This window comes from Phaseolus vulgaris, chromosome 1, assembly GCF_051622355.1.
Source record: "Phaseolus vulgaris cultivar YP4 chromosome 1, ASM5162235v1, whole genome shotgun sequence".
Classification (NCBI taxonomy): domain Eukaryota; kingdom Viridiplantae; phylum Streptophyta; class Magnoliopsida; order Fabales; family Fabaceae; genus Phaseolus; species Phaseolus vulgaris.
Window position 1 is genome coordinate 33,993,729 of NC_143498.1, and position 27,251 is coordinate 34,020,979.

General features: G+C 33.0%; 1 protein-coding gene, 1 long non-coding RNA gene and 1 pseudogene across 3 annotated transcripts; all 3 read left to right on the forward strand.

Annotated features, from left to right (window-relative positions):
• The first annotated feature begins 3,677 nt into the window (after positions 1–3,677).
• On the forward strand, positions 3,678–11,556 carry LOC137815887 (putative glycosyltransferase At5g03795; annotated as a pseudogene). Its single transcript, XR_016516167.1, has 4 exons — positions 3,678–4,143; positions 5,098–5,719; positions 6,579–6,925; positions 11,351–11,556. The product of XR_016516167.1 is annotated as a putative glycosyltransferase At5g03795 (transcript).
• A 553-nt stretch (positions 11,557–12,109) lies between these two features.
• Positions 12,110–14,631, forward strand: LOC137813937 (MAEBL domain protein). Its single transcript, XM_068616429.2, has 2 exons — positions 12,110–12,435; positions 13,401–14,631. The coding sequence occupies exon 2, from the start codon at positions 13,459–13,461 to the stop codon at positions 14,434–14,436; it is 978 nt and encodes a 325-aa protein (XP_068472530.2). The 5' UTR covers positions 12,110–12,435; positions 13,401–13,458; the 3' UTR covers positions 14,437–14,631.
• An 8,982-nt stretch (positions 14,632–23,613) lies between these two features.
• LOC137816150 (uncharacterized) lies at positions 23,614–24,660 on the forward strand. Its single transcript, XR_011081771.2, has 3 exons — positions 23,614–23,696; positions 24,251–24,320; positions 24,418–24,660. It is a non-coding gene; the product is annotated as an uncharacterized LOC137816150 (long non-coding RNA).
• The last annotated feature ends 2,591 nt before the right edge of the window (positions 24,661–27,251 follow it).

The window sequence follows — 27,251 nt, forward strand, 5'->3', positions numbered from 1 at the left end:
ACTTATTTCGACAAGTATACCAAATCATAAATAATAAATTGTCCTTAAGAACGAATATCAAACCCACAAGGAATCATTCTTTTAAAATCTCAATGTACAATATTCACTAAATATCAAAAGATGTGTGAAAGTTTGATTGAAAGGTCATTGATATCATAAATCTACATGAGAATTTAAATGAAAACAAAGTAAATGATTAAGATAATTCAATTAAGAAAATTGAGACTAGAATAATCCTTTTCACCCGTCTTATTTTAATGGATAAAAAACATCAAACATTCTAACTTGATTGATATTGATGCACGTATAAAAATTAATTATATCGATTCCTCGCATATCAAATTATTAAGATTGTCTCCTAAATATTGATTCCTCACATATTTATAAAAATATTCTTATCATTAAGAACATATGTTATAAAAATATATTCTTAGCATTTGAATATGTCAAGCATTATCATATAGGTCAGATACTCATAAGTACTTTTCAGTCAAATATAAGGATCAAAATCATGAATAAAGATTCAAGCTTTGAGAATAAAATAATAATACCAATATCAATCAAGAACAAAATATTATAAATAAATATCACTTCAATACATAAGAGTTTGAACAAATTACTCTCAATCCCAAAGGGAAGACTTAACCACTCATGGTGGCCATTACAAGCATTGAAAGCAAGAAAAGAAGATTCAGAGTGTTTCTCCTTGAGGGTTATCACCTTTAGGGTTTCCTATCTATAATTTTCCTCTCTTCTCCCTCTTTTCCTCTACCTCACGCCTTTATTTAACCTAATTGAACGTAGGTTAAATGATATCCCATTCAAGCGAGATAGTGCTTACTCAAGCAAGTTTCAAGAAAATAAAAACCAACCTCATTGGAACAAAATCACTTAAGAGAGCCTGGGCAAGTCTTGGACGAGGCCTTGGCAAGTTAGGTCCAAAGAGCAAATTTGCCTCTGGAGTGATCTCGCTTGGGCGAGTCTGAGCGAGTTTTAGGCAAGTTTGGTCCAAAGAACAAGTTTGCCTCTAGAGTGATCTCGCTTGAGCGAGATTGGTTCACCTGAGCAAGTCCTTCACCGCGTTTGAAGCTTGGTTGAGCTCTAAGTGAGTCTCGGATGCCCCAACTTTGTCTTTTCTCCTCACCTCTAACTTTTATATTCCTCCTTTAACCCTTTGTCTCCATCTTTCTTTAAATTCCTGAAATTTGCACAAAATCGAGAATAAATAGTTCTTATTCATTTCATAATCCAAAATATGTTATAAGATTCAAATTCCTAAATTTAAGGTTGAACTATAACTTTATTAACAATTAAAATCGATAAGTGCCTAACTTTTTTCATAAATTCTCACTGAATTATGGCACTTAGAAGCTTGTGAAAATATTTTGCATGCAACATTTTAATAAGATGTAGATGTTCACTTGCTCACTAACATTATTTGCATGGCAAAAAATTCTTTTATAAATGATAGAAACCTAGTTGGATGTTTCTTGAAAAGGGAGGACCTTTCTTTGAAGTTTCAAAGCAAAGACAATTCAAACTTCCAAGAAAGAGTTTCTTGGATGCTTTCTAGATTCCCTTGGACTTGGTTAAGTCTCAACTAACCGTAAGATGGATAGGGGATAAATATAGGTTGGCTTAGGAAGGTTCTTGGAAAGGTTAGGATGAGTTTTGTGGTGAATCTTAGAAGAATAAGAAGGAAAGTTTGCGAGAGCTAAGGATGATGTAGGTGGTGATTCTTTGTGGTTTTTCTTGATCTTTTTGGAGAACTCTTTTCAAGGTTTTGTTGCGAATTGTCTAAGGAAGAGATAAAACTTGGTTTTGTGAATTTTGGATATGGTTTGGGTAGTAAAAGACTAAATTGTCGAGAGTTATGTGGTGATGGTTCAATGGAAGGTTTCTTGGTTTTCTAGAAGAAAACTTAGGTGAAAGGTGGCGTGAGCAGGGTGAGGCCATAAGTATCTCTTTAGGTTTTTTATTGGTTATTTGTAAACTTGAGGTGGTGTAGATGCAATGGATGAAATGTTAGTAAGTACTCACAAAGAAAGAAAGCATGAAATGGAAACATTTTGAAAGTATGCACATATGATGAATGGAAAGGGATAGGGTCATTACTTCTTCGAATGTACACAACCATGGAAGTTGGCTAAAACCCTTGGCAGACTCTTGACATACTTCTTGGAGGCTCCAAGAAGGTAAGAGAAATGTGATGCTACTTAAAACAAGTTGATTAAGTAAACAACACTCTCACTAAAAGAACTTCAAGACTTTCAAAAGCTCAAATGAATTTTAGTCTAAAATATGTGTTTTTACAATACAGTGTGATTTCCTTTTATAGAACTATGAGCTATGTTATATTTACTCTAAATGGAGACGTGAGACTCAATTTTACATATAAGCACCTAAGGTTAACTATTCTAACTTAGGTTAACCATATTCTAATATCCAAACAAACTAGTCTAATACCTATTTTCAAAGTATTTTTTCATTTGAAAGACTTTCTTCTATACTATTTACACTTTTATACTCTTTGACTTGCCTTTTTGAGGAATCTTCTTAAAAATCTCTTTTTCTTGAAAACTTTGATTTTAGGATCACATCAATAAACATCCTAAATTGGATTATTTGTAGCTTGTGCGTTGTGAATTGTCATTGTATTAATGCCTTCTTAGAATCATGTTTGACTTTATATTAACACTTTTTGTTATTTTACTCAAAGTGTTGTATAAAAGACCATAATTTTATGTATTACTTATTTGTTCTTCTAACAACGCTATATTGAACATATAAACTTTAATGATTTGTATGTTGTGTCAAAATTACTCTTTGAGTACATTCTTGGTTAACATTCTTTCATCATAATATATCACTTTTAGTACATGTTTAAAGTTATCTCACATATTTTTCTAAAACTTCAATGCACATAATATCTTTTGTACACATTTTGTTAGATAACTTTATCTGATCTTAATATGCATCTAACCTTTTATCCAACATTTAAAAACTTAATTTAAACACTTATAACTTTGTGTTTTATATTAAATATGAGACATGTATAAATTGTTAGATACACCAAAATAAATATTTTGGATATGATTTCTAAAATAAAACTTGTCTCTTATCATATCAAAACTCATCATACCTTAACCATTTTTTTTTATATGAATTCTTAAAAAAAAATGCGACTAATTGTTTTAATTACATTATTACTTTGGAAAATGAATTTATAAATTTGTTAAACAAATTTATAAGGAAGATAATTTAGATATTATATTGAAAAATTAAAGATGCATGTTGAGTAAAGTTGTTAGAATATAATTATAAAAGTTTATTTTTTACAACTAACAAATTTAGTAGTTCATTTATTTTTACACCTGAAAATGTAGTAGTTCATTTATAATATTGTGGTATGAAAGATTCTATCACATGATTTGCAACATTAGAATAAAATTTGTGAGACAATTGAATGCTCAAATAATTAATTTTCAAGACTCAGGCTCTTGTACTCAAGACTCTCCATATTTTGGTGTTTTCATTAATGGATTGTGATCTAAGATGATGATTCATGCAGAGAAAACTATTTAATCACAAAGCATTATTAAATCAAACGTTTGTGTTCTTACTTCAATTATTTGTCTCTGTCTATTCCTTCCACTCTCTCTCTCTCTCTCTCTCTCTCTCTCTCTCTCTACATGCCATGGTTCGTTCTTCCTTCCTCTACCACTGCTCTCAACGCCGTGTTGCAGGCTCTTTCAAGGACTTCTTCTTCATCCCCCACAACCTTAGCACTCTTCACCTCTCTTTTCATTCTCTTCTACATTTACTCCACCTCCAACCTCTTCTCCCATAACAACCACCATTCCACTTCTCTTTTCAAACCTCCCTCTCCCTTTTCCACTACCCCTTCTATTTCCACCACACCCCATTTCGACCCTATCTTCCACAACAATGATTATGAGTCCACCAAGTCTCAGTCTTTCCAACTGGGGTATGGGCTCAGACCACAAAGCCAACGGGGTCTGCCCCTGCCACAGCAATTCAGCCCAAAGGGTACACAAAAGCTTCGTTTTTTTACCTTTCTTTTCGGTTTATATGCTTCTGGGAAGAGTTTTTGTGTGTGGCTTTCTTATTGTCGAATGAATAGTCTCAGTTGAATGATTCATTTGTTTATTTTAGTGCGAGGGAAAGTTGAGAATGTTAGTAGGACCTGTAGACACCTGTCCTAGGCTGTGGGAACCTGGATTTGTTTTGACTTTGGCTTGATATTGGGTATTCTATATTGTGTATGCAGATGCTGGTTACGTTTATTATTGTTAGTCAACAAGAGAAGGTTATGTAGATTTTATATGCTACCTGAAATCGGGGATACGGTGATGTAGACAATTCTAGGAGAACAGAGAACTGAATTAGAAGAACAGGGAATACCAAAGAATGAATGGATTCCGAATGTATTGAATTAGGAGAAAGATACAGAAGTTACAAAATGAGTCTGACCAAAATTACAACTCAGATCACAACCATCCTTATTTATAGCTAACTACTAACTGTTCAACTACCAACATAAAAACAGAAAAACAGTAACTAGCTAAAAAGTCCTGTCCTGTAACATATGGACATGTGTAATTCTAATATGGAAGATTTCAAAAGTATATTACTAATTTGCTAAAGATAACTGAATTCTGAATTTCAGAAAAATAAATGTTAAGTATATGAATATGTCAAGTACGCAACCTTCTTATTGTAGAAAATGACTCATATTAATGCAACCCTATGAAGAATTTTATTGTAAAATACAGAACCCTTGATTCAAATAAACTTGTACCTGCACCTGTTTTGTTGGGGATTTTACTCACTTTCTGGGTTCTGTTTTACTCTATAGTCAGGATTTAATGATTAGTAGCTAAGTTTATGTCAACATCTTCCGTATAACGATGCTGTTTATATTAAGAGATGTAAGTAAGAGAATTTAAAGGGTTAAAGTTGTATCCTCTTTTTAACAAGGGGCTACTACATTGATTAACTTTAGGTGCTTCATTATAAAAAATACTTCGATGTTATTGGGTTCAGTAGGTAGGCTGATGAGTCTACAGTGTGTATGAACTTACTGTCTTAACTCCAGTATCAGGGGAATTTTTTTTTTTTATGGTTCAGGAAAATTTGAGAATAACAACGACGTTTTCCATGATAGAGAGATATTTCTGGAAGACTATATAGAAATGAATAGGAGCTTTAAGATATATGTTTATCCTCACAGGGAAGATGATCTTTTTGCAAACGTGCTTTTGCCTGTGGAATCTTAACCTGGTGGCAATTATGCCAGAGAAAGTTATTTGAAAAAGATACTTACGAAGAGCCATTTCATTACAATTGAACCAACAGAAGCAGATATTTTCTTTCTGCCCTTTTCCATAGCAAGATTGCGGCATGATAGAAGAGTTGGCGTGGGAGGTATACAAGACTTCATTAGAGACTACATTCAGAACATCAGTCATAAGTATCCATATTGGAACCGCACAGGTGGTGCTGATCACTTTTATGTTGCTTGTCATTCAATTGGAAGGTCTGCCATGGACAAAGCGCCTGATGTGAAATACAATGCCATTCAAGTTGTATGCTCATCTAGTTATTTCCTTACTGGGTATATTGCTCATAAGGATACATGTCTACCACAAATTTGGCCAAGAAAAGGGAATCCCCCTAACCTTGATTCATCAAAGAGGTAGCAGTACTTCTTTCTCTGCTAATGATTATTCAGAATCATGCATGCTCTAAAATGGAAGTTCTAAATCTATCAGAATCGTTATCTTGTCAACCAAATAGTTAGTGAACTAAAATCATAAGTTTTATTTGGAGAAACTTTTCCATAACACTTATAGGAGAAGGTAAAGGTAAAATGAATTGAGATTCTTCTTTCATAAACCAAAATCGGTATACTTGCTTTATATTTTGTAGAAGTTAAATGGAAAATATTCTTCTAAAGTAAAGTGCATTGTAAGTTAATGGGAGAAACTCCATTTATTTTACGTTCTTATTTACTTTTTCCAATAGGTGGTTAGGATGAAGTTAGTCAAATAAGCCAAGAAATTCTTGTAAGTGTTGGCTTAACCATAGATATTAAAGTGACAAGTAAGTTGAAAATTATAAATGGATTCGTTTAGTTAGTGACCTGGTTGCATATATTAAAGGATATGGATATCGAAGTTATAGAAGGATCCTAATATTAATTGTGACTTTTATAATTATTAGTTGTTTATCTTTATAAAGGTGAATAACCTTTGTTTTGTTTTGTCGGTTATGATTCTAGTATTTATTTGATTGATTATTTCTCTCTTTAGTTGGACTTAGAATGAGTGTACTGCTGGTATATATTCAGACTATTTGTTTTGATCTTAACATAATAATATTATAGATATTCATTTTCATATCATTTGTCTTCCTTTTGTTTTTTTGTTCATCTCTGTTCTATTTTATATTAGCATATGAAGCAGGGTGATCTATAACTGAAGCAGCATCACAACAATGATTTATTCAGTATATCAAGTACACTCATTTTACTGTTTTTTGTTTTTGAATCACAGGAAAAAGCTAGCTTTCTTTGCCGGAGGAGTTAATTCCTCAGTACGTGTAAAGCTTGTTGAGACATGGAAAAATGATTCAGAAATCTTTGTGCACCATGGAAGGCTTAACACACCATATGCAGATGAATTGTTAGGAAACAAGTTTTTCCTTCATGTTAAGGGCTTTGAATTGAACACAACTCATATTGGAGACTCTCTATATTATGGTTGTATTCCCGTGATCATTGCCAACTACTATGGCCTTCCCTTCGCTGATGTGTTAAACTAGAAGAGCTTTTCAGTTGTTGTCTTTACCTTAGATATCCCCTTACTGAAAAAGATCCTCAACGATATCATCACTCCTAACTGTTAATGTGAGTAGTGGGCCATGAGAGAGAGAAGAAAACTAAAGAATTATTATTGAAAAATATCTCAGTCGGGTACAAAGCCACTATAAAGGTATATATATACAGAGCCCATGCAAATAACTGATAACTGCAAGGGAGGACGTTACAACAGAATCCCTAACACCCCCTATAAACTCATGGTGACTTATTAGTCACAGTGAGTTTAGTTCTGAGCTAGGGAAACCGAGAGCCAGAGATGGGTTTTGTAAAGGGATCTGCAACTTGATAGCGAGCAGGGATGTGGAGGAGTTTAACATGTTGTTGGATATGGTCTCTAACAAAATGTAAATCAAGTTCAAAGTGTTTTGATTTAGAGTGCATAATGGGATTAGCACTAAGGAGAACTGCACCAAGGTTGTCGGAGTAAATCTGCGGAGTAGAAGTCAGAATGTGTAACTCACAAAGAAGGGATTGAAGTCAAAGAATTTCAGTCATAACAGCAGCTATGTCACGATACTCAGCCTCCGTGCTACTACAAGACACAATTTTTTGCTTGTGAGTGGACCATGAAACGAGATTTGAACCAAGGTAGACACAATAGCTACTTGTGGATTTTTGGTCATCGACATCAATAGCCCAATCAGCGTCTGAGAAAGCTAGAATAGATGAGGAGGAATGAGGATGAAGCGTGATGCCATGATCAAGGGTACCCGCAAGATATCGAAGGATGCGTTTAACAGCTTGCCAGTGATGAACATGAGGGTCATGCATGAACTAAGCAACTTTATTGACAGAGTATGATAACTCTGGTTGAATGACAAGAAGATACTGCAACGCACCCACAACAGAGAGCATGGTTGCATAACAGTTATAGAGGGAAGAGGTTTAGAAGAAACCTAAGAAGAAGCAGAGTCTGTTAGAATATATGATCTTAAACAAGAGGGGGATGAATTGTTTATGAAATATTTTCGCAAACTTTGAATGTATAATGAATGCCAAAGCAGAATTACAGAGAAAGGAATTAGGGAATTAAACACACAAAACTGTTTAAGTTGATATTAAAAAAAACAACCGGTTGTTTATGCGATTCAATCAGTTGTTTTTATCAGCAAAGCTTAAAACAACTTAAAAGCATAATGTAAATGAGTTCAGGGCAAGAGAAAAACACACAAACAATTTATACTGGTTCACTCTTATCCCAATAGCTACATCCAGTCCCTAGAAACCACTGGGTATATCTACTATGCAATCAAAATCCAGATTATAACACCACAAACCAAAGAAGTGACCTTGAACACCTCAAGACACACTTTCTTTGGCATACAACACCACAGAAATCAGAACACCCTCTGATTCTGCACTTACACAACAATTCCAGAAATACAAGAGATAGAGAAATGATTACACCTAATCAATATCCAAAAAGAAAATATTATAACAATCATATTTACTCCTTTGTGAAAAACCAAAAGCTTGATGCAAATCTTGAAAACTCAAATCTGTTTTCTCAATCTCAAAATGTCTAAACTGTTTCCCTAATCTTTAGGAGCGTAAAACAAACTTTATATACTCTAAAGGTTTGTTAAACACATTTAAAGTAGGAGCCAAAACAGTTAGAAAACATTAAAAGTTGATTTACAAAGCATAACAGAATTCTGTTATGGATTTTTTAAAAAAATCGGTTGAATTCTCGAAACAACCAATTGAATTGGTTTGACAGCAAAGTCAACCAAGTCAAACAACTTCAAACCCTTTTCAGAAACCACTAAGTGTCAAACAACCAGTTGAAACGACAAAACAACATGTTTTTCCACTTGTTTGAAAAACACTCTTTTTCAAAAAAGGTTTTGATTCAAATCAGTTCTAAATTCAAACAAGGAGTGGATTACACTTTAATCTACCTAGAACCCACCCACACAAGCAACAACTCCAACCTTCCATCAAAACACCATGGATTTGGAAACATCAAAGCTCAAGATCATCCTTGATCAACAGAGTCAATTTCAAACCTGTTGATGTGATCATTGTAGGGAAACACAGATTCGTTGAATATCACATGCTGCGAGATGATGGTTCTGCCTTTAGGAGTAAGACAAATATAACCTGCATGTTGAATACTATATCCCAAAAACAAATAGCAGGAAGAACGAAAAGAAAATTTAAGTTTATTATAGGGTCTTAGGCTAGGATAACAAGCACAACCAAAATTTTTAAATTTGTTATAATCTGGTTGTCGTTGAAACAAGAGATGATAAGGATTATTACCACTTAAAACTTGTGTGGGGAGAACATTTATAATGTGAACAAAGGCAATGAAAGCTTCAGCCCATAAACGAAGAGGGAGAGACGCAATAACAAGCAATGTGAGCCCCATATCAACAATGTGGCGATGCTTGTGCTCAACAGAACCGTTTTGCTCATGAGTGTAAGGACAAATGAGACTATGGTGTATACCATGTTGATGGAGAAAAGGGGTTAGAGAGAGGTATTCACACGCATTATCAGTTTGCAGAGCACAAATTTTATGACTCATTTGAGTTTCAACCAACGTTTTAAAAGTTTTAAAAATATTGATTACTTGAGATATTTTATGCATGACATAGATCCAAGTGAATTTAGTGTAGGCATCTAAAAAGGAAACGTAATAACACGCACCACTAGAAGCCATGACAGGAGAGGGCCCCCATACATCAGTGTAAATCAATTCAAGAGGTTTAGTGTAAGTATTTAAAGACGGATGAAAAGGTAACTGATGACATTTCCCACGAACACAGGTAGAGCAAAAATGAACATCATTGCAAGCACATATATTACATTGAGAAAGAATTTATTTAAGAACTTTAAAACTGCAGTGGCCAAAGCGTTCATGCCAAGTGTTTACAGTGATTTTGTCAGCAGTAAAGGATATTGTATTTACAGAACAATTAGGAACAAATTTTAATGCAGGAAAAATATACAATCCATCCTTAAGAATGCCTTGAAGAAGAAATTTTTTCGTGACCTGATGAACAACATAACATGCATTAGAATGAAACTAAAAAATGACGTTATTATCATGACAAAATTTCGAAACACTGATAAGGTTCTCAGTGATGTCAGGAACATGAAGAAGGTTAGTTAAAACAAGATCATGATTGGAAGTAGAAGAACGAAGATTAGCAGAGCCAATAACATAAATTTTCAAATCTATTCCATTACTCATTTTCACGGTGTCAATGCCATCATAGGGGTTCTTGATAGTGTAGGTAGAGGAGTTGTTGGTAATATGATGTGTGGCACCACTGTCTGGGTACCATAGAGGATCTTCTACAGAAGAAGGAACACCCAACAGAGAAGAAGCGTGAGACTCATTGTCTTTGAAAGACAAATGACTGAAATTGGCGTAAGCCTGATTGGAAGGATGTGGATTGTACCATTGCCAGCAGTGCTCAGCGGAATGCCAAGTTTCTTGTAGATTTGACAAGTGGGGCGTGAGGATGTTGAAACAGAGTGCCAAAAGTTTATAGGTGGAGGTCGAAAACTAAAGGAGCGAGCCCCATGCAAGGAATTGGAACGAGAGGAGCCACGGTGGCCACGATAATTGGAAAACTTGGTCTTAGATTTGGCAGTTCTGGAATTTACTGGATTCTAGGAGGCAACAATAGCCGAAACAGGAGATGTTAGAGGATCAAGAAGACGATGTTTGTCGAGCCGTTCTTCTTGTGTTAACAAAAGAGTCTTTATTTCATTGATAGTGTCTAGTTTAGATCTGGACATTGTAGAAGCCACAAAAGGGTCATAGTCCTCAGAAAGGCCATCAAGAATAGCCTCTATGTGATCTTCAACCGTGACAATGGCTGCTAGTGAATCAACAATTTTCTTTATTTCTAAAAGATAAGCACTTATAGTCCGATCATTCTTGGAAGTCTTGAGGCGTAACTTGTATTTCTTAATCTGGGCACGAGTGTTGGAGGGAAAATACGTATTTAGGGTAAACCAAATTTGAGATGATAATTGAAGACCTACCATTTTTATCAAGAAGGGCACGATCATAGAAGCTAACAACCAGACAATGATGATACTATCTTATTACTTGTAGAAGGAATACGCAGAATTGGAGGAAGAAGGAGATCCATCTGCAGCAACAAGAGAGCGTGAGAGTAGTGCAGAACCATCAAGATATGCGGTTAACAGAAGACCAACAGTAATTGCAAGTACCTGTTGCTTCCATAATAGGAAATTATCATCTAAAAGTTTGAGAGAAATTGGTGTGGTGAAGTGATGTAGAATGAGAGCAGAGGGCGACATGGAGTCGGGGGACGTGCCCTGAGTGGAGGTAGAAGACGACATTAGAAAAGAAAAAAGAAGAAAAAACATAAGAAGCTCTGGATACCATGCTAATGTGAGTAGTGGGCCATGAGAGAGAAGAAAACTAAAGAATTATTTTTGAAAAATATATCAATCGAGTACAAAGCTACTATAAAGGTATATATATCATGCAAATAACTGCAATCCGTAACACTAACAACTGATGGTTACAAAACAATGTTTTGAAGGTCAGGAAACACTTCCAATGGCATTCACCTCCGCAAGACTTTGATCCGTTTTACATGGTTATGTATGAATTATGGCTTAGACGAAGTTCTATAAAAATTTGGTCGGAAAATTCTTAGAGTTTAATTTAGATACAATTTCAGTGTACAATATTTTTATACAAACATTCAACAGGAATTTATCATGGTGAAATCTCACTGAAAGTTTGTATAAAATTATTGTACTTAGTACACGTAAATTAAACTCAGATTTATGCAAGTTATTGTGAAGGTATAATAGCATCATTCAAGAATTAAGGGGTCGTACTTTGCTTGGTAAAAGAGTAAAGTTGGAGTTAGAGGAATCCATATCAAAGTCATTCATTCTCTCCTTTTCTGAATCCGTTCCTTGTGTTTTTGAAAATCTAAGAGACACAGCAGCAGCACAAGGACAATCTTACAAGACACAAGTGTCTGATACCTTTTTTTTTTACTTTAGTGTTTACCAAGATTAAGAGATAGCTTCGGTCACGTATAGCAATTACCATAAGGAGTAAATTTTTTTTATGCAGCCACTAAATTATATAAATTAAAGTATTCTTTTATAACATTTAATTTGATTTAAATATGAAGATAAAGTTTAATTATAATGAGAGACAATTAAGTTGGAATAGGATTTAATTATTTGTACTGAATAAAAGAATAAAATAAAATTGTTGTATAAAAATATAATCCTTATCCAATGGAAAATTGCGCGTCTGGAACACGGGAAGAAGAGAAAAAAAAGGCACCGTCAAAGTGTGGGAAGAGAAAGGGTTTTGTTTTGAAGAAATGAAAAACGGCTTCTTCAACTGTATCTCTTTGTGTACGCGTCAATGCCTGTGCAACCGACACGTCATTCAATGTCGCACCGAATGGATCCGGAAAATACTATAAATACATCAAACGAAGGCCTCTACTAAGTCACCATCGTTCCAGAAGCTGCTCTTCAGTTTCTCCCGACCCAAGCTTTCACAACAGGTGTGTTTACTATTACCTGTACATCTATTCCTCTTACTTTGTCGATTCAGATCATAATCTGTGCCATCCATCGTGGAAAATTGAATTAGCTGTATTTGAATTATGCATCGTTAACGGGAATCGAATGTTGATAGATCTTGTTGATTCTTTTTTCACGCCCAGATTTCGTTCGTAAGTTTGTTTTTATTGTTTTCATCTAGTAAGATGTAAAAACTATAAAATGTTTCCGATGAAGAGGCAAGGAGGAATTGATTCGGATTTGGATGTTTGTGATTAGACATAATATTGGAGTTTGTACAGCAGAGGTTTGCATGTTTAATTAAGCAGATTAGCATGTGTAAATGTAATATTTATGCGTCCCTGGTTTGGAATCTTTTGCGCGCTCTGGTGAGACTTGGAGAGGGTGGTTATCAGTTTTTGTTTGCTAATTATTTGGTTGAATCTGTTTTTTATATTCTCGGATCTTGTATATAAGTTTAGTGATCCGGCTTCTGCTTTTTTCCCCCCTTAATGTAGTTTGTTTTGTTTGTTATGTTATTGTCGTATGCTTCTGCTTACATAACCAAATTGAAGAAAAAACAAAATGCAAACTGATTGGAAGTGTTTTGCTTGATTTTGTGGTTTCAGTCAAATTAGTTCAATTTGTTTAATGGTTTTACCGAGTTTAGTGCGTTTTATAATTCCATTTATAAGAATAGTGAAATTCATTTGTATCTGTTTTATATATATGTCATAATTCTATTTCGCACTTGGTTTGGTTAGCCTAGTTGAGAATTCTGTATGGATATGGACATGGTTGATTTCCGTTTGCCTAGCTTGGGCTGTGTGTTCTGTCATTGTTTATGAGGAAGGTGTATTTTGTTAAAGCAGTATGTTGGAGTTGAACTAATGTCTTGCAAGTAATCGTATCAAGCAATTTGTTTAAATTAATGGCTTGACTTTACTGTCACATGTGCATGTTTCAGGGACTTGTCAGATCTAGTTGAGGTTTTTTCATCATCACTGCGTGAAGATAATATAGATATGGAAATCTCTCATGATGCCATCAATATCAAGGATGACAAGCCGGTTGATGTAGATGAACAGAAGATTAAGGTAGAACTGGAACTGAAGAATAAATCGGTTGATAAAGAGCATACAAAATCTAAGGAAGAGAAAAAACATAAAGATGAAGATAAATCAAAGAAAGCGAAGGAAAAAAAGGGAGAAAAGGAAGACGAAGAAGGAGAAAAGAAAGGCAAAGATTTGAAAGCTAAAGGGAAGGATGGTGAAGAGAAAAAGGAAAAAGATAAGAAGAAAAAGGAAAAGGGGAAAGAAGATGATGAAGAGAAGAAGGAAAAGAAGAAGGAAAAGGATGACAAAATTGATGTAGAAAATGATAAGGATGGAAAAGATGATGGGGAGGATGGTGAAAAGAAGAACAAGGAGAAGAAGAAAAAGGAAAAGAAGGACAAAGAAAACGAAGGAAATGACGATGAAGAGAAGAAGAAAAAGAAAGAGAAGGAGAAGAAAAAGGAAAAGAAGAACAAGGATGAAGAAACAGACGCATCAAAGGAAAAGGGAAAAGATGATGAAGTTGAGGATGAAGAAGAAAATCAGAAAAAGAAGAAAAAGGATAAGAAGGAGAAGAAGGAGAAAGACAAGGATCACAAAAAGGAAAAGAAGGAGGGTGGGAAAGATGATGGCAAGGTTGAAGTTTCTGTAAGGGATATTGATATAGAAGAAATCACAAAGGAAGGTGAAAAGGAAGACAAAGAAAAAGACGGTGGGAAGGAAGTGAAAGAGAAGAAGAAAAAAGAAGACAAAGACAAGAAGGAGAAGGAGAAGAAAAAACTTACTGGAAAGGACAAACCCAATGATCTTAGCTCTCTGAAGCAAAAACTTGAAAAAATTAACGGAAAATTAGAACCGCTCCTTGAAAAGAAAGCTGATATAGAAAGGCAGATAAAAGAAGCCGAAGCTAAGGCTGCTGATATAGTGAAGAACAAGGAAGAGGTTTAGGAGCTTTGGAGGACACACTTATACTATACTGCATAATATACAAACTTTGTTTGCTGTTTTAAAGTTGTTTTGTGGAATAAAGTTGTTGTCCTTTCATTTGTTTCATTTGAGTGAGAAATGATACGTTTGTGTACTGCACATCTTATTGTGGGAGAATAGTTCCCAAGAGAATACAAAAATACATTTCATGATGCAGGATTTCGACCAAACTGGATGATAATTGGGTTTCCGTTTAATACGTATCCATTCCCCAGATTCTGCAACCAACGCTATATAGCATTAATAACACAGACAAACAAATAAGTTGAGGAAAAAATTCATACCGGTACAGTTCATGAAAATTAAGAACAATATATTAGCATGCCAAACTATAATTTACACTGCAGAACAATCAGCTAAAAAGTAGGAAGAATTTTATGACAAAAGAAGAAAAGGGGGACTCGATACAAAAGGCGAGAAACATAAGAAAACAAATTAAGAGTAAAACATGAGAATTAAGGTGAATGTTAAAAATGGTGGAGCTTATATAATTATATATTGTGAAAATCTCAAAGTATTTGGTAGACCCATAATTAATGTGTATGAAAGGAAGGGTAAAAAGAGGGGATGTGAGGAAATTAGGCGAAACAAAATATAAGGGTGTATGAGGGGAAAAGAGCCTAATGGAGTAATAGACAAAAATGCGAAAGCTCTTATCTACTACCTATGTTTAATAAAAGGAGAAGACTATGATTACTATAAGTATACATCCTCTAAAATGTGTTAATTAACCAAATGTTGTATACTGTAGCTATGACATATGAAGGTTGAAAGAAAATACAACAACAAACCGTGCCTTCTAAACAGCTAATATGAGCTTTTCAGTATGGAGGAAAAGGAGAGCATCCAAGTTATGATATGCAGATTCCAAGTAATTACTAATGAGACACGATTACTAGGAAGATTCATCGAGAAATATGATGTTGTCGACAAGATTCTACGCACGCTTCTCCTTCAACGTAGAGTTCAAGAAAAAACTCTTCGTGCTTCAGAGAATCTTGAGAAGATCTGATTGAAATTCTGAAAGTTCACAAAAGTGTTGTATTGAGATATTTAAAGAGTAAAGCAAAGCCCATCGCTTTCAACGTCTAGAAGCCAAAGAAGACCACCCCAAAGGCGCTTGAGGTAGTAGACAATCCACAAGATGATTCAGACTCATACAATTAATAACTCCTTTCTAATACGAAAAGGAATACAGATCATAAGTAAGAGGTGGCATGCTATGACGATAAGAAACTAGATTAAGAATGTCCCTAAAAACAAAATAAGACATCACAAAGAATTTTTACAAGAAGAAAATATTGTAAACAAGGCTTTAAAACACGAACAAAATTGATTTCCTGAAACGTGAGTGATCACTGTCTGTAAGAAATTATGTGTGGTGTATCGCGCAAGTTCTCAAAGATACAATAGGAACTTCTGAAAAATTTTCGAGGATCAGAACTAGCAAGTTACTCTTAAAAGAGTAAGAATCCAATAAACCCAAAAAAACATTTCTAATTAAAGAAAAGAATAAACGAAGAGAGAGAAAGAGAGGAAGATGAGAAGGTGAGAGGAAGTGTGAGTGTGAGATGCAGAAGATGAAGAGACAAAGAAGATGTGTGAGTGAAGTGGATGGAACCTCTCTTTATATAGGGAGAGGAACCAGAAAATTTGTTGCATCTCCACAATAGAAATCAATTTGCTCTTGCATCTTCACAACCAATTTGACATTTTCTTCAACAACGTTCTCAAGTTTTCGCAAGACCAAGCAACATTCACAACTGCAACAACGTAAGCGGATCAGCGTTCTCCAACAACCGAAAGACCAGACAATGGGTTCACAACTGCAGTAACGAAAGTGAATAAACTTTCTTCAACTTTCGATAGACCAGACAATGGGTTCACAACTGATTTGCTTTATTTTAAGGAAAATGTAATGCAATATTACTCTCAAATTTACAACAGAAAATTTTTATGTACATGTGAGAAGACCTTGATTATTCTCAATCAAGACACTAAAAAGAAGAATCTCACATAGGTTTAATGACAAACATTTCATACAACTTATTTTTGATGAAAATATAAGTTTTGATGGTATTCCTTATGCTACACAAGCTTATTATGAAACAATATTAAATACTTTTATGGTTATAAAACATTTAAAAATAAAAAGAGTTTTCAAAATGTTTAAAAAAATAAAAAATCCAAACCTTTAGATGAAGTTTTTAATGAAAATCTTGAGCTCACAAATGAAAACCGATGGTGTTGCCTTCATGACCGATTGATTTCCTTGGAATTTTAAGATGAATGGCAGAAGCAAATGGATGAAGCAGACAAGGATGACTTCAATGAAGCTACAGTTTCCTTGAAGGTGCAAGAGAGGTAGGGAAAGTGATTGGTTGGTGTCTATCCTAGAGAGTCAAGACAAGGGAGTGAGGAAACTTGCAAGCTTGGGCAACAATTCACTCATATATCGATCTTAGAAATTCATGAGCCAAGCACCTCAATATATAGTGATGAGGTCTGACCATTGTACAAAAGAATGGGTGGGAAAATTCAAAAGCAATAGGTTTGAAATTGGCCCCTATTTTGGTGTCACAAGCACGACCAAGGTGTGCTTCATGTGACTCTTTTTAGGTGTGTGACCGACCTAGGTTAAATTAGGAGTCTTCAATAACCCTAATTTAACCTAAGCTGGTTTTTAAGGTGCCTCATTCAACCCTAATTATAATTAAGAAAAATTACAAGTAAAATTTATATTTTACTTTTGGCAGAAAATAAATTCTACTCTAAAATTCTACACTAGGTTATGACATTTTTGAACATGTATAAGAGAGTATCTCTGCTATCAGTAGCATAGTTCCAGTCTTCTTGTATCTTCCTTGCCATGGACCTAGTGATTGGGCCTGAGCTTAACCTTCTTCCATCATCCCCTCCCTCTTGAAGAGGATTTGTCCTCAAATCACATGCTTCTACCTCTTCATCTTCACTACCTGCAAAAGGTGTTAGATCCATAACATTGAAGGTAGTATGTACTCCATATTCTTCAGGCAGGTCAATTTGATATGCATTATTATTGATTCTTTTAAGAACTTGGAAGGGACCATCACCTCGGAGACTAAGTTTAGACTTCCTCTGATTAGGGAATCTATCTTTTCTAAGGTGAAGCCAAACCCAATCTCCCTCTTCAAAAACCATCTCTCTCTTACCCTTATTGCTATGTTTCATGTATTTCTCTGTTTGTTTTTATATTTGTTTTTTAATCCTCTCATGCATTTTCTTTACAAATTCGGCTTTTGTTATTACTTCCTTATGCATAAATTCTTTTAGATTAGGTAGAGGTAACAAATCCAAAGGAGTAAGAGGATTAAATCCATACACAACCTCAAATGGAGAAATATTTGTAGTTTTATGAACTACTCTATTATATGAAAACTCAATATGAGGAAGGTACTCATACTAAGATTTGTGGTTTCCCTTCATGATTGACCTAAACATAGTAGATAGAGTCCTATTTACAACTTCAGTTTGTCCATCCGTTTGAGAATGACAAAAAGTTGAAAAATTCAACTTAGTTCTTAGCCTTTCCTAGAGAGTTCTCCAGAAATGGCCAACAAATTTAGGATCTCTATCCGACCCTATTGTCCTAGGCAAACCACGTAGTCTTACCACTTCTCTAAAGAAGAGTCTAGAGATGTTATTAGCATCATCCACTTTATGGCAAGGTATAAAATGAGCGATCTTGCTAAACCTATCCACTACCACAAAGATGGAATCAAAGCCTCTTTGGGTCCTAGGAAGTCATAATATGAAATCCACGCTTATATCTTCCCAAGGAGCACTTGCAAAAGGTAAAAAAGTGTAAAGTCCATGAAGCATTGTCTTAGATTTAGATTTTAAACATGAAATGCATCTACGACAATGTCTTTGAACTTCTCTCCTCACATGTGGCCAAAAGAATTTTCCTTTTAAAAGTTCAAGAGTTTTATCTACTTCAAAATGGCCTATGAGTCATCCTTCATGTGATTCTTTTATAAGGAGTTTTCTATGTGTTCCTTGAGGTGTGAAAAGTTTTCATTCTTTAAATAAGTGCCCCTCAGAAACATAAAAACCTCCTTCTGCTCTATGTTGGCACTTAGCAAAAGTGGGTGCAAAATCCTGATCTTCTTTATAAAGTTCAGGTATGTTTTCAAATCCAAGAATTTGAGCTCCAAGTTTAGAAAAGAGGGCATGTCTCCTTGATAGAGCATCCACCACAATATTTGTATTTCCCTTCTTGTATTTGATAACATATGGAAATTGCTCAAGAAATTCCATCCACTTTGCATGTCTTTTGTTTAACTTGTGTTGACCCTTCAAATATTTTAAAGATTCATGATCATTATGTATGACAAATTCTTTTGAGACTAGATAGTGTTCCCAAGTCTATAGGCCCCTAACAAGTGCATACAACTCTTTTTCATAGGTGGGGTAATTGAGGATTGCACCATGAAAATTTTCACTGAAGTAAGCAATTGGGTGCCCACCTTGCAACAACACAACACCTATTCCTACTATCGATGAATCACACTCTAGCTCAAAAGTTTTTGAAAAGTTTAGTAAAGCTAGAACACATTGGTGAGTTGAGCTTTCAACCTTTGAAATGTTTGTTCCTGCTTCTTCGTCCAACAAAATGGATTTTCTTTCTTCATTAACTCATTGAGTGGTGAAGTTAGACTTGAGAAGTTAGGAACATGTATCCCATTTTTATTGACTATTAGACCTAAAAACACTACACTATCTGCACAAAAAGTGCATTTATCTACATTAGCAAACAAATTATTTTTCCTAAGGACTAAAAGAACCTTCCTAAGGTGACTTAGATGGGACTCTAGGCTTTGACTATATACTAATATATCATCAAAATAAACTACTACATATTTACCTATGCAATCTCTAAGGACATGATTCATAAGCCTCATGAAAGTGCTAGGTGCATTAATGAGTCCAAAAGGCATCACTAACCACTCATATTCCAAATTTGGTCTTAAAAGCAGTTTTCCATTCACCACCCTCTTTGATTCTTATTTGGTGATATCCTCTTTTATGATCAATTTTGGAAAATATAGTGGACCCATGCAATTCATCAAGCATATCATAAAGTCTAGGAATTGGATGCCTATATTTGATGGTGATGTTATTGATGGCTCTACAATCACAACACATTCTCCACTTGCTATCTTTTTTAGGCACCAACAAAACAAGTACAACATAAGGATTTAAACTCTTTTGAACCTAGCCCTTCTCCAACAATTCCTGAACTTGTGATTCTATCTCCTTAGTCTCATCAGGATTAGTTCTATGAGCCAGTGTATTTGGTAGACTAACCCTCGAAACTAAATCTATTTTGTGTTTTATACCCCTAAAAGGTGGAAGTCCAATGGGTCCTTTCGTAGGGAATACATCACCAAATTCTTTTAAAAGCTTTTTGACTTGAGAAGGTAGATCACTAACTGATGTGAGTTGATTAAGAGATGAAGCATTAATAGACACTTTCAGGATTGGATCAAGATTCTACAAGCAATTCAAGAACACAAATCAAGAAACCCATGGGAAACCCATTTCAAGAACATGAACCGAATAGAACATCAACAAGTAATTCCAACCGATTAAAATAAGAACCAATGACAAACTATTGATTAGAAACATTCAATAGCAACATTTGACCGATTGAAAATCAAGAAAAAGAAAAAAAACATGTTTTAGAGTTTTTGATATAGAATGGGTATGAATGAAAAAGATGAAGAGTTGAAGAAAATTATGAGGATGAAGACAATGGGAGTGATCACGCCACTTGGATGGTGGAAGGCTCCAAGATGAGTGAGAGTGCCGCTACTTGAGGATTCCCAAGACCCACAAGATAAGACAAAGAGAAGGAGAGCAAGTCTTACAAAGAAACCACTTAAATTCAAGAGAGTAACTTCACTTTCAATTTCAATATTCAACTTGTGTTTACAAAAGCAAGGCTCCTCTTTATATAGGCATATGAAAAGATAAGGTAAATGCCACCCCTTTTCAAGTCACTTCCTTATTCTAGAAAAGTGACTTTTCCTACTACTTCCCTTTTAATGTTCTATCTTGAAACTATTCTAAAAATATTACAAAAGATATTAATTGGCTTGGACCTCATCTTTTGAGAAGACTAATAAGAAGAACTTCGAATGCTTTGGGTTTTGTCCATTTCTCCTATTAATGAGGTCTTTATTTTCTTTTTGAGATGACCCTTCAAGTGTAGCATCCTTGGTCCAAGTTGGAGAAAATTCGACCACAAATTTAGTACTCCTGCATAAGACAAAGTCAGATTGCAATTAGATAAGAGAATGCAAGAAGAGATAGGCAAACTTGACTTAGCATTTTGAAATGTTGGGTGTTCATAAAAATATGTCCTATAAACAAACGATGTTGGAAAAAATTGTTTGGGAATGATGATATTCTTTGGAAAAAATCCTCTTAAAAGGTGAAAACCATTAGGAGGTATGTAAAATCATCCTTAACATTCTTTATCCAATATGGTGTGGCAGTAGGAACTTTGGGTAATGAAAAAGACAAAGAAGAAGAATACCTTGGAGGTTCAACTTAAGGCATAACACGAGTCAACATTAGTGATTTAGTTGATAAAGTATTGTGACTCGATTTATCATTTCTTTCTTTTGCTTTCTCATTATCTCTTTTAGTTTTCATTTTTATTTGGTCCTCATGAACCTCGTAGAGAGAAAGGAGTTTTAAGGTAACCTTGCGCCCTTGGAAGGAAAAAGACATTGTGTTGGATAGGCCATCATGTAAAACATGTCTATCATATTGCCAAGGCCTTCCTAAAAGAACATGAGTTGCTTCCATGGGCACAACATCACATAAAACCTCATCTTTATACTTTCCTATTGAAAAGTTTATGTGGACTTGTTTGTTAACCATGATTTCACCTTCGGCACTAAGCCATTGTAATTTATAGGGCTTGGTATGAGAGATAGTGGGTAAGGCTAACTTCTCCACAACTCTTGTACTAGCCACATTAGTACAACTACCCCATCAATAATCAAGGAACATAACTTGTTGGTGATAAGACAACGGGTGTGAAAAATATTTTCTCTTTGGGTATCATCCAAAGGTTTTGGAATTGTGCCCAACATTCGCCTTATCATCAATAAGTCACCTTCACAAGGTATTTCATACTCATATTCACTAAGGGTTTTTGAAGGGGAAGGGGAGTTAGATCTAGATGAGTTATCACTATGTTCACAAACTACTTGACCCTCCTTAACCATCATGGTTCTCTTTGTTGGACAATTTGCAACTATATGACCAAAACCTAAACATTTAAAACATTTTTTACTTAAGGTCTTGGTAGGTGATATAGGAGTTGAAGGTGAGGGTTTTGAATCTTTTGGTTTGTAAGTGGACTCCTTTTTAAAATTGGAGGGAAAAGTTGAAGTATAATTTTTGTTTATTTGTCCAGGATGTATGGTAAAAGGCATCATTATGAGAATTTTTAAAAGAGTTTTTCTTTGAAAGTTGGGATTCTACCTTGATGGCAAGGTGAACCAAATTTTCTAAAGAAGAATATTCATGCAATTCTACCACATCTTGGATTTCCCTTTTAAGATCACTTACAAAGCGAGCCATTTTGGACTCCTCACTTTCATGCATGTTTATATTAGTTAAAGCGTTTCAAGTTCCTTAAAATAAGCATCTATACTAAGCGTGCCTTGATGAAAACCTTTGGAGTTTCAACAAAAGGTCTTTCCTATAACATGGAGGCACAAATCTAGCGTGCATGCATTCTTTTAAATCATCCCAAGAAACCACGGGTGGTCTCTTGTTTAGCCCAATGTCCATTACAAGTTTAAGACACCATTGCATGACATCTATAAATATAACAAATAGAAGGCACTTCCAGGGTAAGTTTTAAAAAAAATTCAAAAAGAAAAAAATTCAAATTTTAACTAAAAATAGCAAGCTGAAACTCATTCTGGGAGTGACAAGTGGCACTCTATATGACTTACACGTGTGAAAACCCCATTTCTTTAAATACTCCCTTTCTTTATACACACTTTCAGCGTTTCTCTCTCCTATTACTCAACTTCCCCGATCTCTCTTATCTGGTTCTCTGCACCGTTCTTCTCTTTGTTTCCTTCTCTCTCCTATTTTTCAACTTCCCCGGTATCTCTTCTCTGGTTTCTTGCACAGTTCTTCTCTGGATTTCCCGTGGTTCTCTCCTATTTCTCCATGTTATTATTTCTTCTTTTTGGGTTTTTCTTATCAAAGTTTCATTCTTTTCATGTTTCTGATGATTTTTTTCTTTGAGTTTCCTGCACGGTTCTTCTCTGGGTTTCCTGTGGTTCTCTCCTATTTCTCCAGGTTATTATTTCTTCTTTTTGGGTTTTTCTTATCAAAGTTTCGTTCTTTTCATGTTTCTGATGATTTTTTTCTCTCTGGATTTCCTGCACGGTTCTTCTCCGGGTTTCCTACAGTTCTCTCCTATTTCTCCATGTTATTATTTCTTCTTTTTGGGTTTTTCTTATCAAAGTTTCATTCTTTTCATGTTTCTGATGATTTTTTTCTTTGGGTTTCCTGCACGGATCTTCTCTGGGTTTCCTGTGGTTCTCTCCTATTTCTCCGGGTTATTATTTCTTCTTTTTGGGTTTTTCTTATCAAAGTTTCGTTCTTTTCATGTTTCTGATGATTTTTTTCTCTCTGGATTTCCTGCACGGTTCTTCTCTGGGTTTCCTACAGTTCTCTCCTATTTCTCCAGGTTATTATTTCTTCTTTTTGGGTTTTTCTTATCAAAGTTTCATTCTTTTCATGTTTCTGATGATTTTTTTCTTCTCTAGGTTGGGTTTCCTGCACGGTTCTTCTCTGGGTTTCCTACGGTTCTCTCCTATTTCTCTAGGTTACTATTTCTTCTTTTTGGGTTTCCTGCACGGTTCTTCTCTGGGTTTCCTGTGGTTCTCTCCTATTTCTCCAGGTTATTATTTATTCTTTTTGGGTTTTTCTTATCAAAGTTTCGTTCTTTTCATGTTTCTGCTGTTTTTTTTTTCATCTACATTTCATTTCAGTTTCTTTTTTTCATCTACATTTCATTTCAGTTTCTTTTTTTCATCTACATTTCATTTCAGTTTCTTCCGCAACCAGTAATGGAAGTGAAATGGATTTTCGTTCATATCCATTGTATGTTCAAGCACCAAGGTAAAATCTTTTCCAGGGTAAGTTTGTCTGTCCTCATGGTTTGGACTTCCACTCAAAGAGATATTTTTTTGGGTTTTGTTTATCAAAGTTTCGTTTTTTTTTTCAATGTCTCTGCTGATTCTTTTCATTTCTTTTACTGTTTCTTTGCTTCTTTGTTCTTGACATTGTTGATCCTGTGTTTTGTTGTTACGTTTCATAACATAAAAATGATATTTTTTTTTGGTTTTTCTTATCAAAGTTTCATTATTTTCATGTTTCTGTTGATTATGTTCATCTCTTTTACCGTTTCTTGCTTCTTTGTTCTTCACATTGTTGATCCTGGGTTTTGTTGTTACGTTTCATAGCATAAAAATGATATTTTTTTTTGGTTTTTCTTATCAAAGTTTCATTATTTTCATGTTTTTGCTTATTCTTTTCATCTCTTTTACCACCTCTTTGTTTCTTTGCTGATAAAATCGTTAATGGAGTTTTTTTTTACTTAGGATTTGGACTTCCACTCAAAGAGATCTCCTTTTTGTTGTTAAACTTTCTTTGGCAAATTTTTTACACCTTTTTTTCATCTATATTTCAGTTTGTGCAGCTTCGTGTAGTGGAAGTGGAATGAATTTTCGTTCATATCAATAGTACCTTCAAGCATCAAGGTGAAATCTTTTCTTTCCTCTTTTCTCAGAGTTGTTTTCATTGTTCATTTTTTTTTTCTGATAAAATCGTTAATGAAGTTATTTTTGGGCTACTTAGGGTTTTGACTTCCTCTCAAAGATGTGCGGCAAAATTTTGTTAGGATGGAGGAAATTTTGTCAGATCCATGCACTTTGTGAAGACCACAAATTGATCTTTCATAGTGGGATTCATATGATGGTGTTGTAAGTGCTGGGAAAATTCAAGATTGTATTCTTCTGAATTTAATTTTCCAAAGACAATGTTCTGATTATAGAGATTTCATTACTATTATAGAGTTATGTAATTTGCAAATTGTTGTAATGTCCACCGGAGAAAATTAATTGTTTACTTTATTTTAGTTATCAAGTTTTGTTTAGATACATGGTCAAATTTTGTAATTTCATATTAAATATTATTATGGAATGTTATTTTGTATTTTTTATTTCAATATGTTACTTTATAGTTTACTTTGAAAAGAGACATGAAATGTGTGTTATTTGTTTATAATAATGTGTTGGCATAAATAAGTTAAACTTCATAAAAAGTTATTCTTCAATTTAATGTATTTAATTATATTTAATGTATTTAATTTTATTATTCGCATTAATGTATTCCTCCGAAAAACTTTAACGTTAAGATTATTCGCATTATATTATTCTTCAAAATTCAAAATTCAAATTCAAATTCAAAATTCAAATTTCAAATTTCAAATTCAAATTCAAAATTCAAATTCAAAACTTTAATGTATTTAATATTCAAAATTTACAATTCCAAGATCATTAATTACCTTTCTGACTCATATCTTCTTTTTTCTGACTTATTATGCTGCACACTTATTTCCAATTCCAAGATTATTATTATTATTATTATTAATCTTAAAATATTTTCAAATTTTACAATTCCAATATCATTAATTACCTTTTTGATTCATATCTTCTTTTTCTGACTTCTTCTGCTGCACACTTATTTCCAATTCCAAGATTATTATTAAAAATAATAATTTAAAAATATTTAATATTTCATATTATCAAATTTTACAATTCCAAGATCATTAATTACTTTTCTGATTCATATCTTCTTTTTCTGACTTCTTCTGCTGCACACTTATTTCCAATTCCAAGATTATTATTATTATTATTATTATTATTATTATTATTATTATTATTATTATTATTATTATTATTAATCTTCAAATATTTAATTTTTCAGATTTTAAAATTTTAAAATTTCAACAACAATAATTACCTTTCTGACAATACTTTCATTATGTTTTCTTACTATTTCTGGTCCTATTATTTATTTTCTACTTAAATAAAAATATAAAATTTATAAGTTTTTTAACATCCTAAATAAATATAAATTCACTCAATTTTAATGTCATTCTTAAATAAAAATCGAAAATCAATAAAGTTACTAGATTATTCAAAATTCTAAATAAATACATATCTCAAATAAATAAAACATTTATAAGTTTTCAAAATACTCAATAATAAAAAAATATTAAATTATTTTATTTCCAACTTAAATAAAAAAATAAAATAAAGGAAATTTATAGGTTTTTCAAAATCAAATAAATATAAGTCTAAAAAATATTTAATGTCATTCTTAAATAAAAATTCAAAATAATACAATTCCTAAATCATTTAATCTCATTCTTAAATAAAAACTGAAAATCAATAAAATTTCTAAATTATTTAATGTCATTCTTAAATGAAAATCTAAATTAATTAAATTTTTATGTTTTTCAAATTTCTAAATGAATACAAATCCTAAATAATAAATAACATTTATAATGTTTTTAAAATCCTAAATAAATACAAAATCTAAATGATTTAATATTTTAAATAAATTAAATTCCTAAATTATTCAAAATCCTAAATGGAAATAAAAAATGTCATACTTAATTTAATGGAAATAAAAAAAATCCTAAATTATTTAAAATTATAAACAAATACAAATCTTAAATTAATAAATGTAGTACTTAAATAAAAAATTTGCAATAAATAAAATACATAAATTATTGAAAATTAGAAATAAATACAAATTCTAATTATTGAATGTCATACTTAAATAAAAATTTATAATACATAAAATTCTTAAATTATTTAAAAATATAAATAAACACAAATTTTAAATTACTCAATGTCATACTTCGATAAAATTTTATAATAATAATATTTTTAAATAATTTAAGAATTTTAAACACATAAAAATCCTAAATTATTTAATGTCCTACTTAAATAAATAATTTTTTTTCATTATTCTAAATATCAAAATAATAATAATTATTATAACTGTTTACACATAACTGTTTATTGTTACTAATTTTCTAAACAAATTTTGTAAGTTTGTTATACTTTAATTATTTATCTCTGTGTATCATTTTATGTGCATGTATTGTATATATTAACTTAGCATGAAGTAGGTGAACAATACTTTATTTTCTTCGTAAATATCTTATGGCAACATAATATTAGATAATTATTTATATAATGTAATTTGTTCAAAATTTTTTTTTATTGTAATGTATTTGTTATAGCAAAAACTTATTCATTTCTTTTTATTTATAATTAATTTGTAGACTACTAATCTATGTATCATAGACATTGACACGGGGAAACGGGACACTGGGACACAAATCTATATATTATATAATTATGAATTATACAAATTGACAATAAAGATTTATGTGCACAAGTATTAATTTATATGACAAAATGTGACTTCATAATTTAATATCATTTTCCCCTACAATATGTTTGTGGAAGAAACAAACATTTTTATTACTTTTATTATAACTGTAATTGGTATAATATAATCAACTAATTTTTTAATTTCAATAATTATTCTGAGAGATTTTTGCATATTAACTTAGCATGAAGTTTGTGAATAGAACTTCATTTTCTTCATAA

Coding starts and splice junctions, on each gene's coding strand:
- LOC137813937 (XM_068616429.2), top strand. CDS start 13,459: ATGGAAATCTCTCATGATGCCATCAATATCAAGGATGACAAGCCGGTT.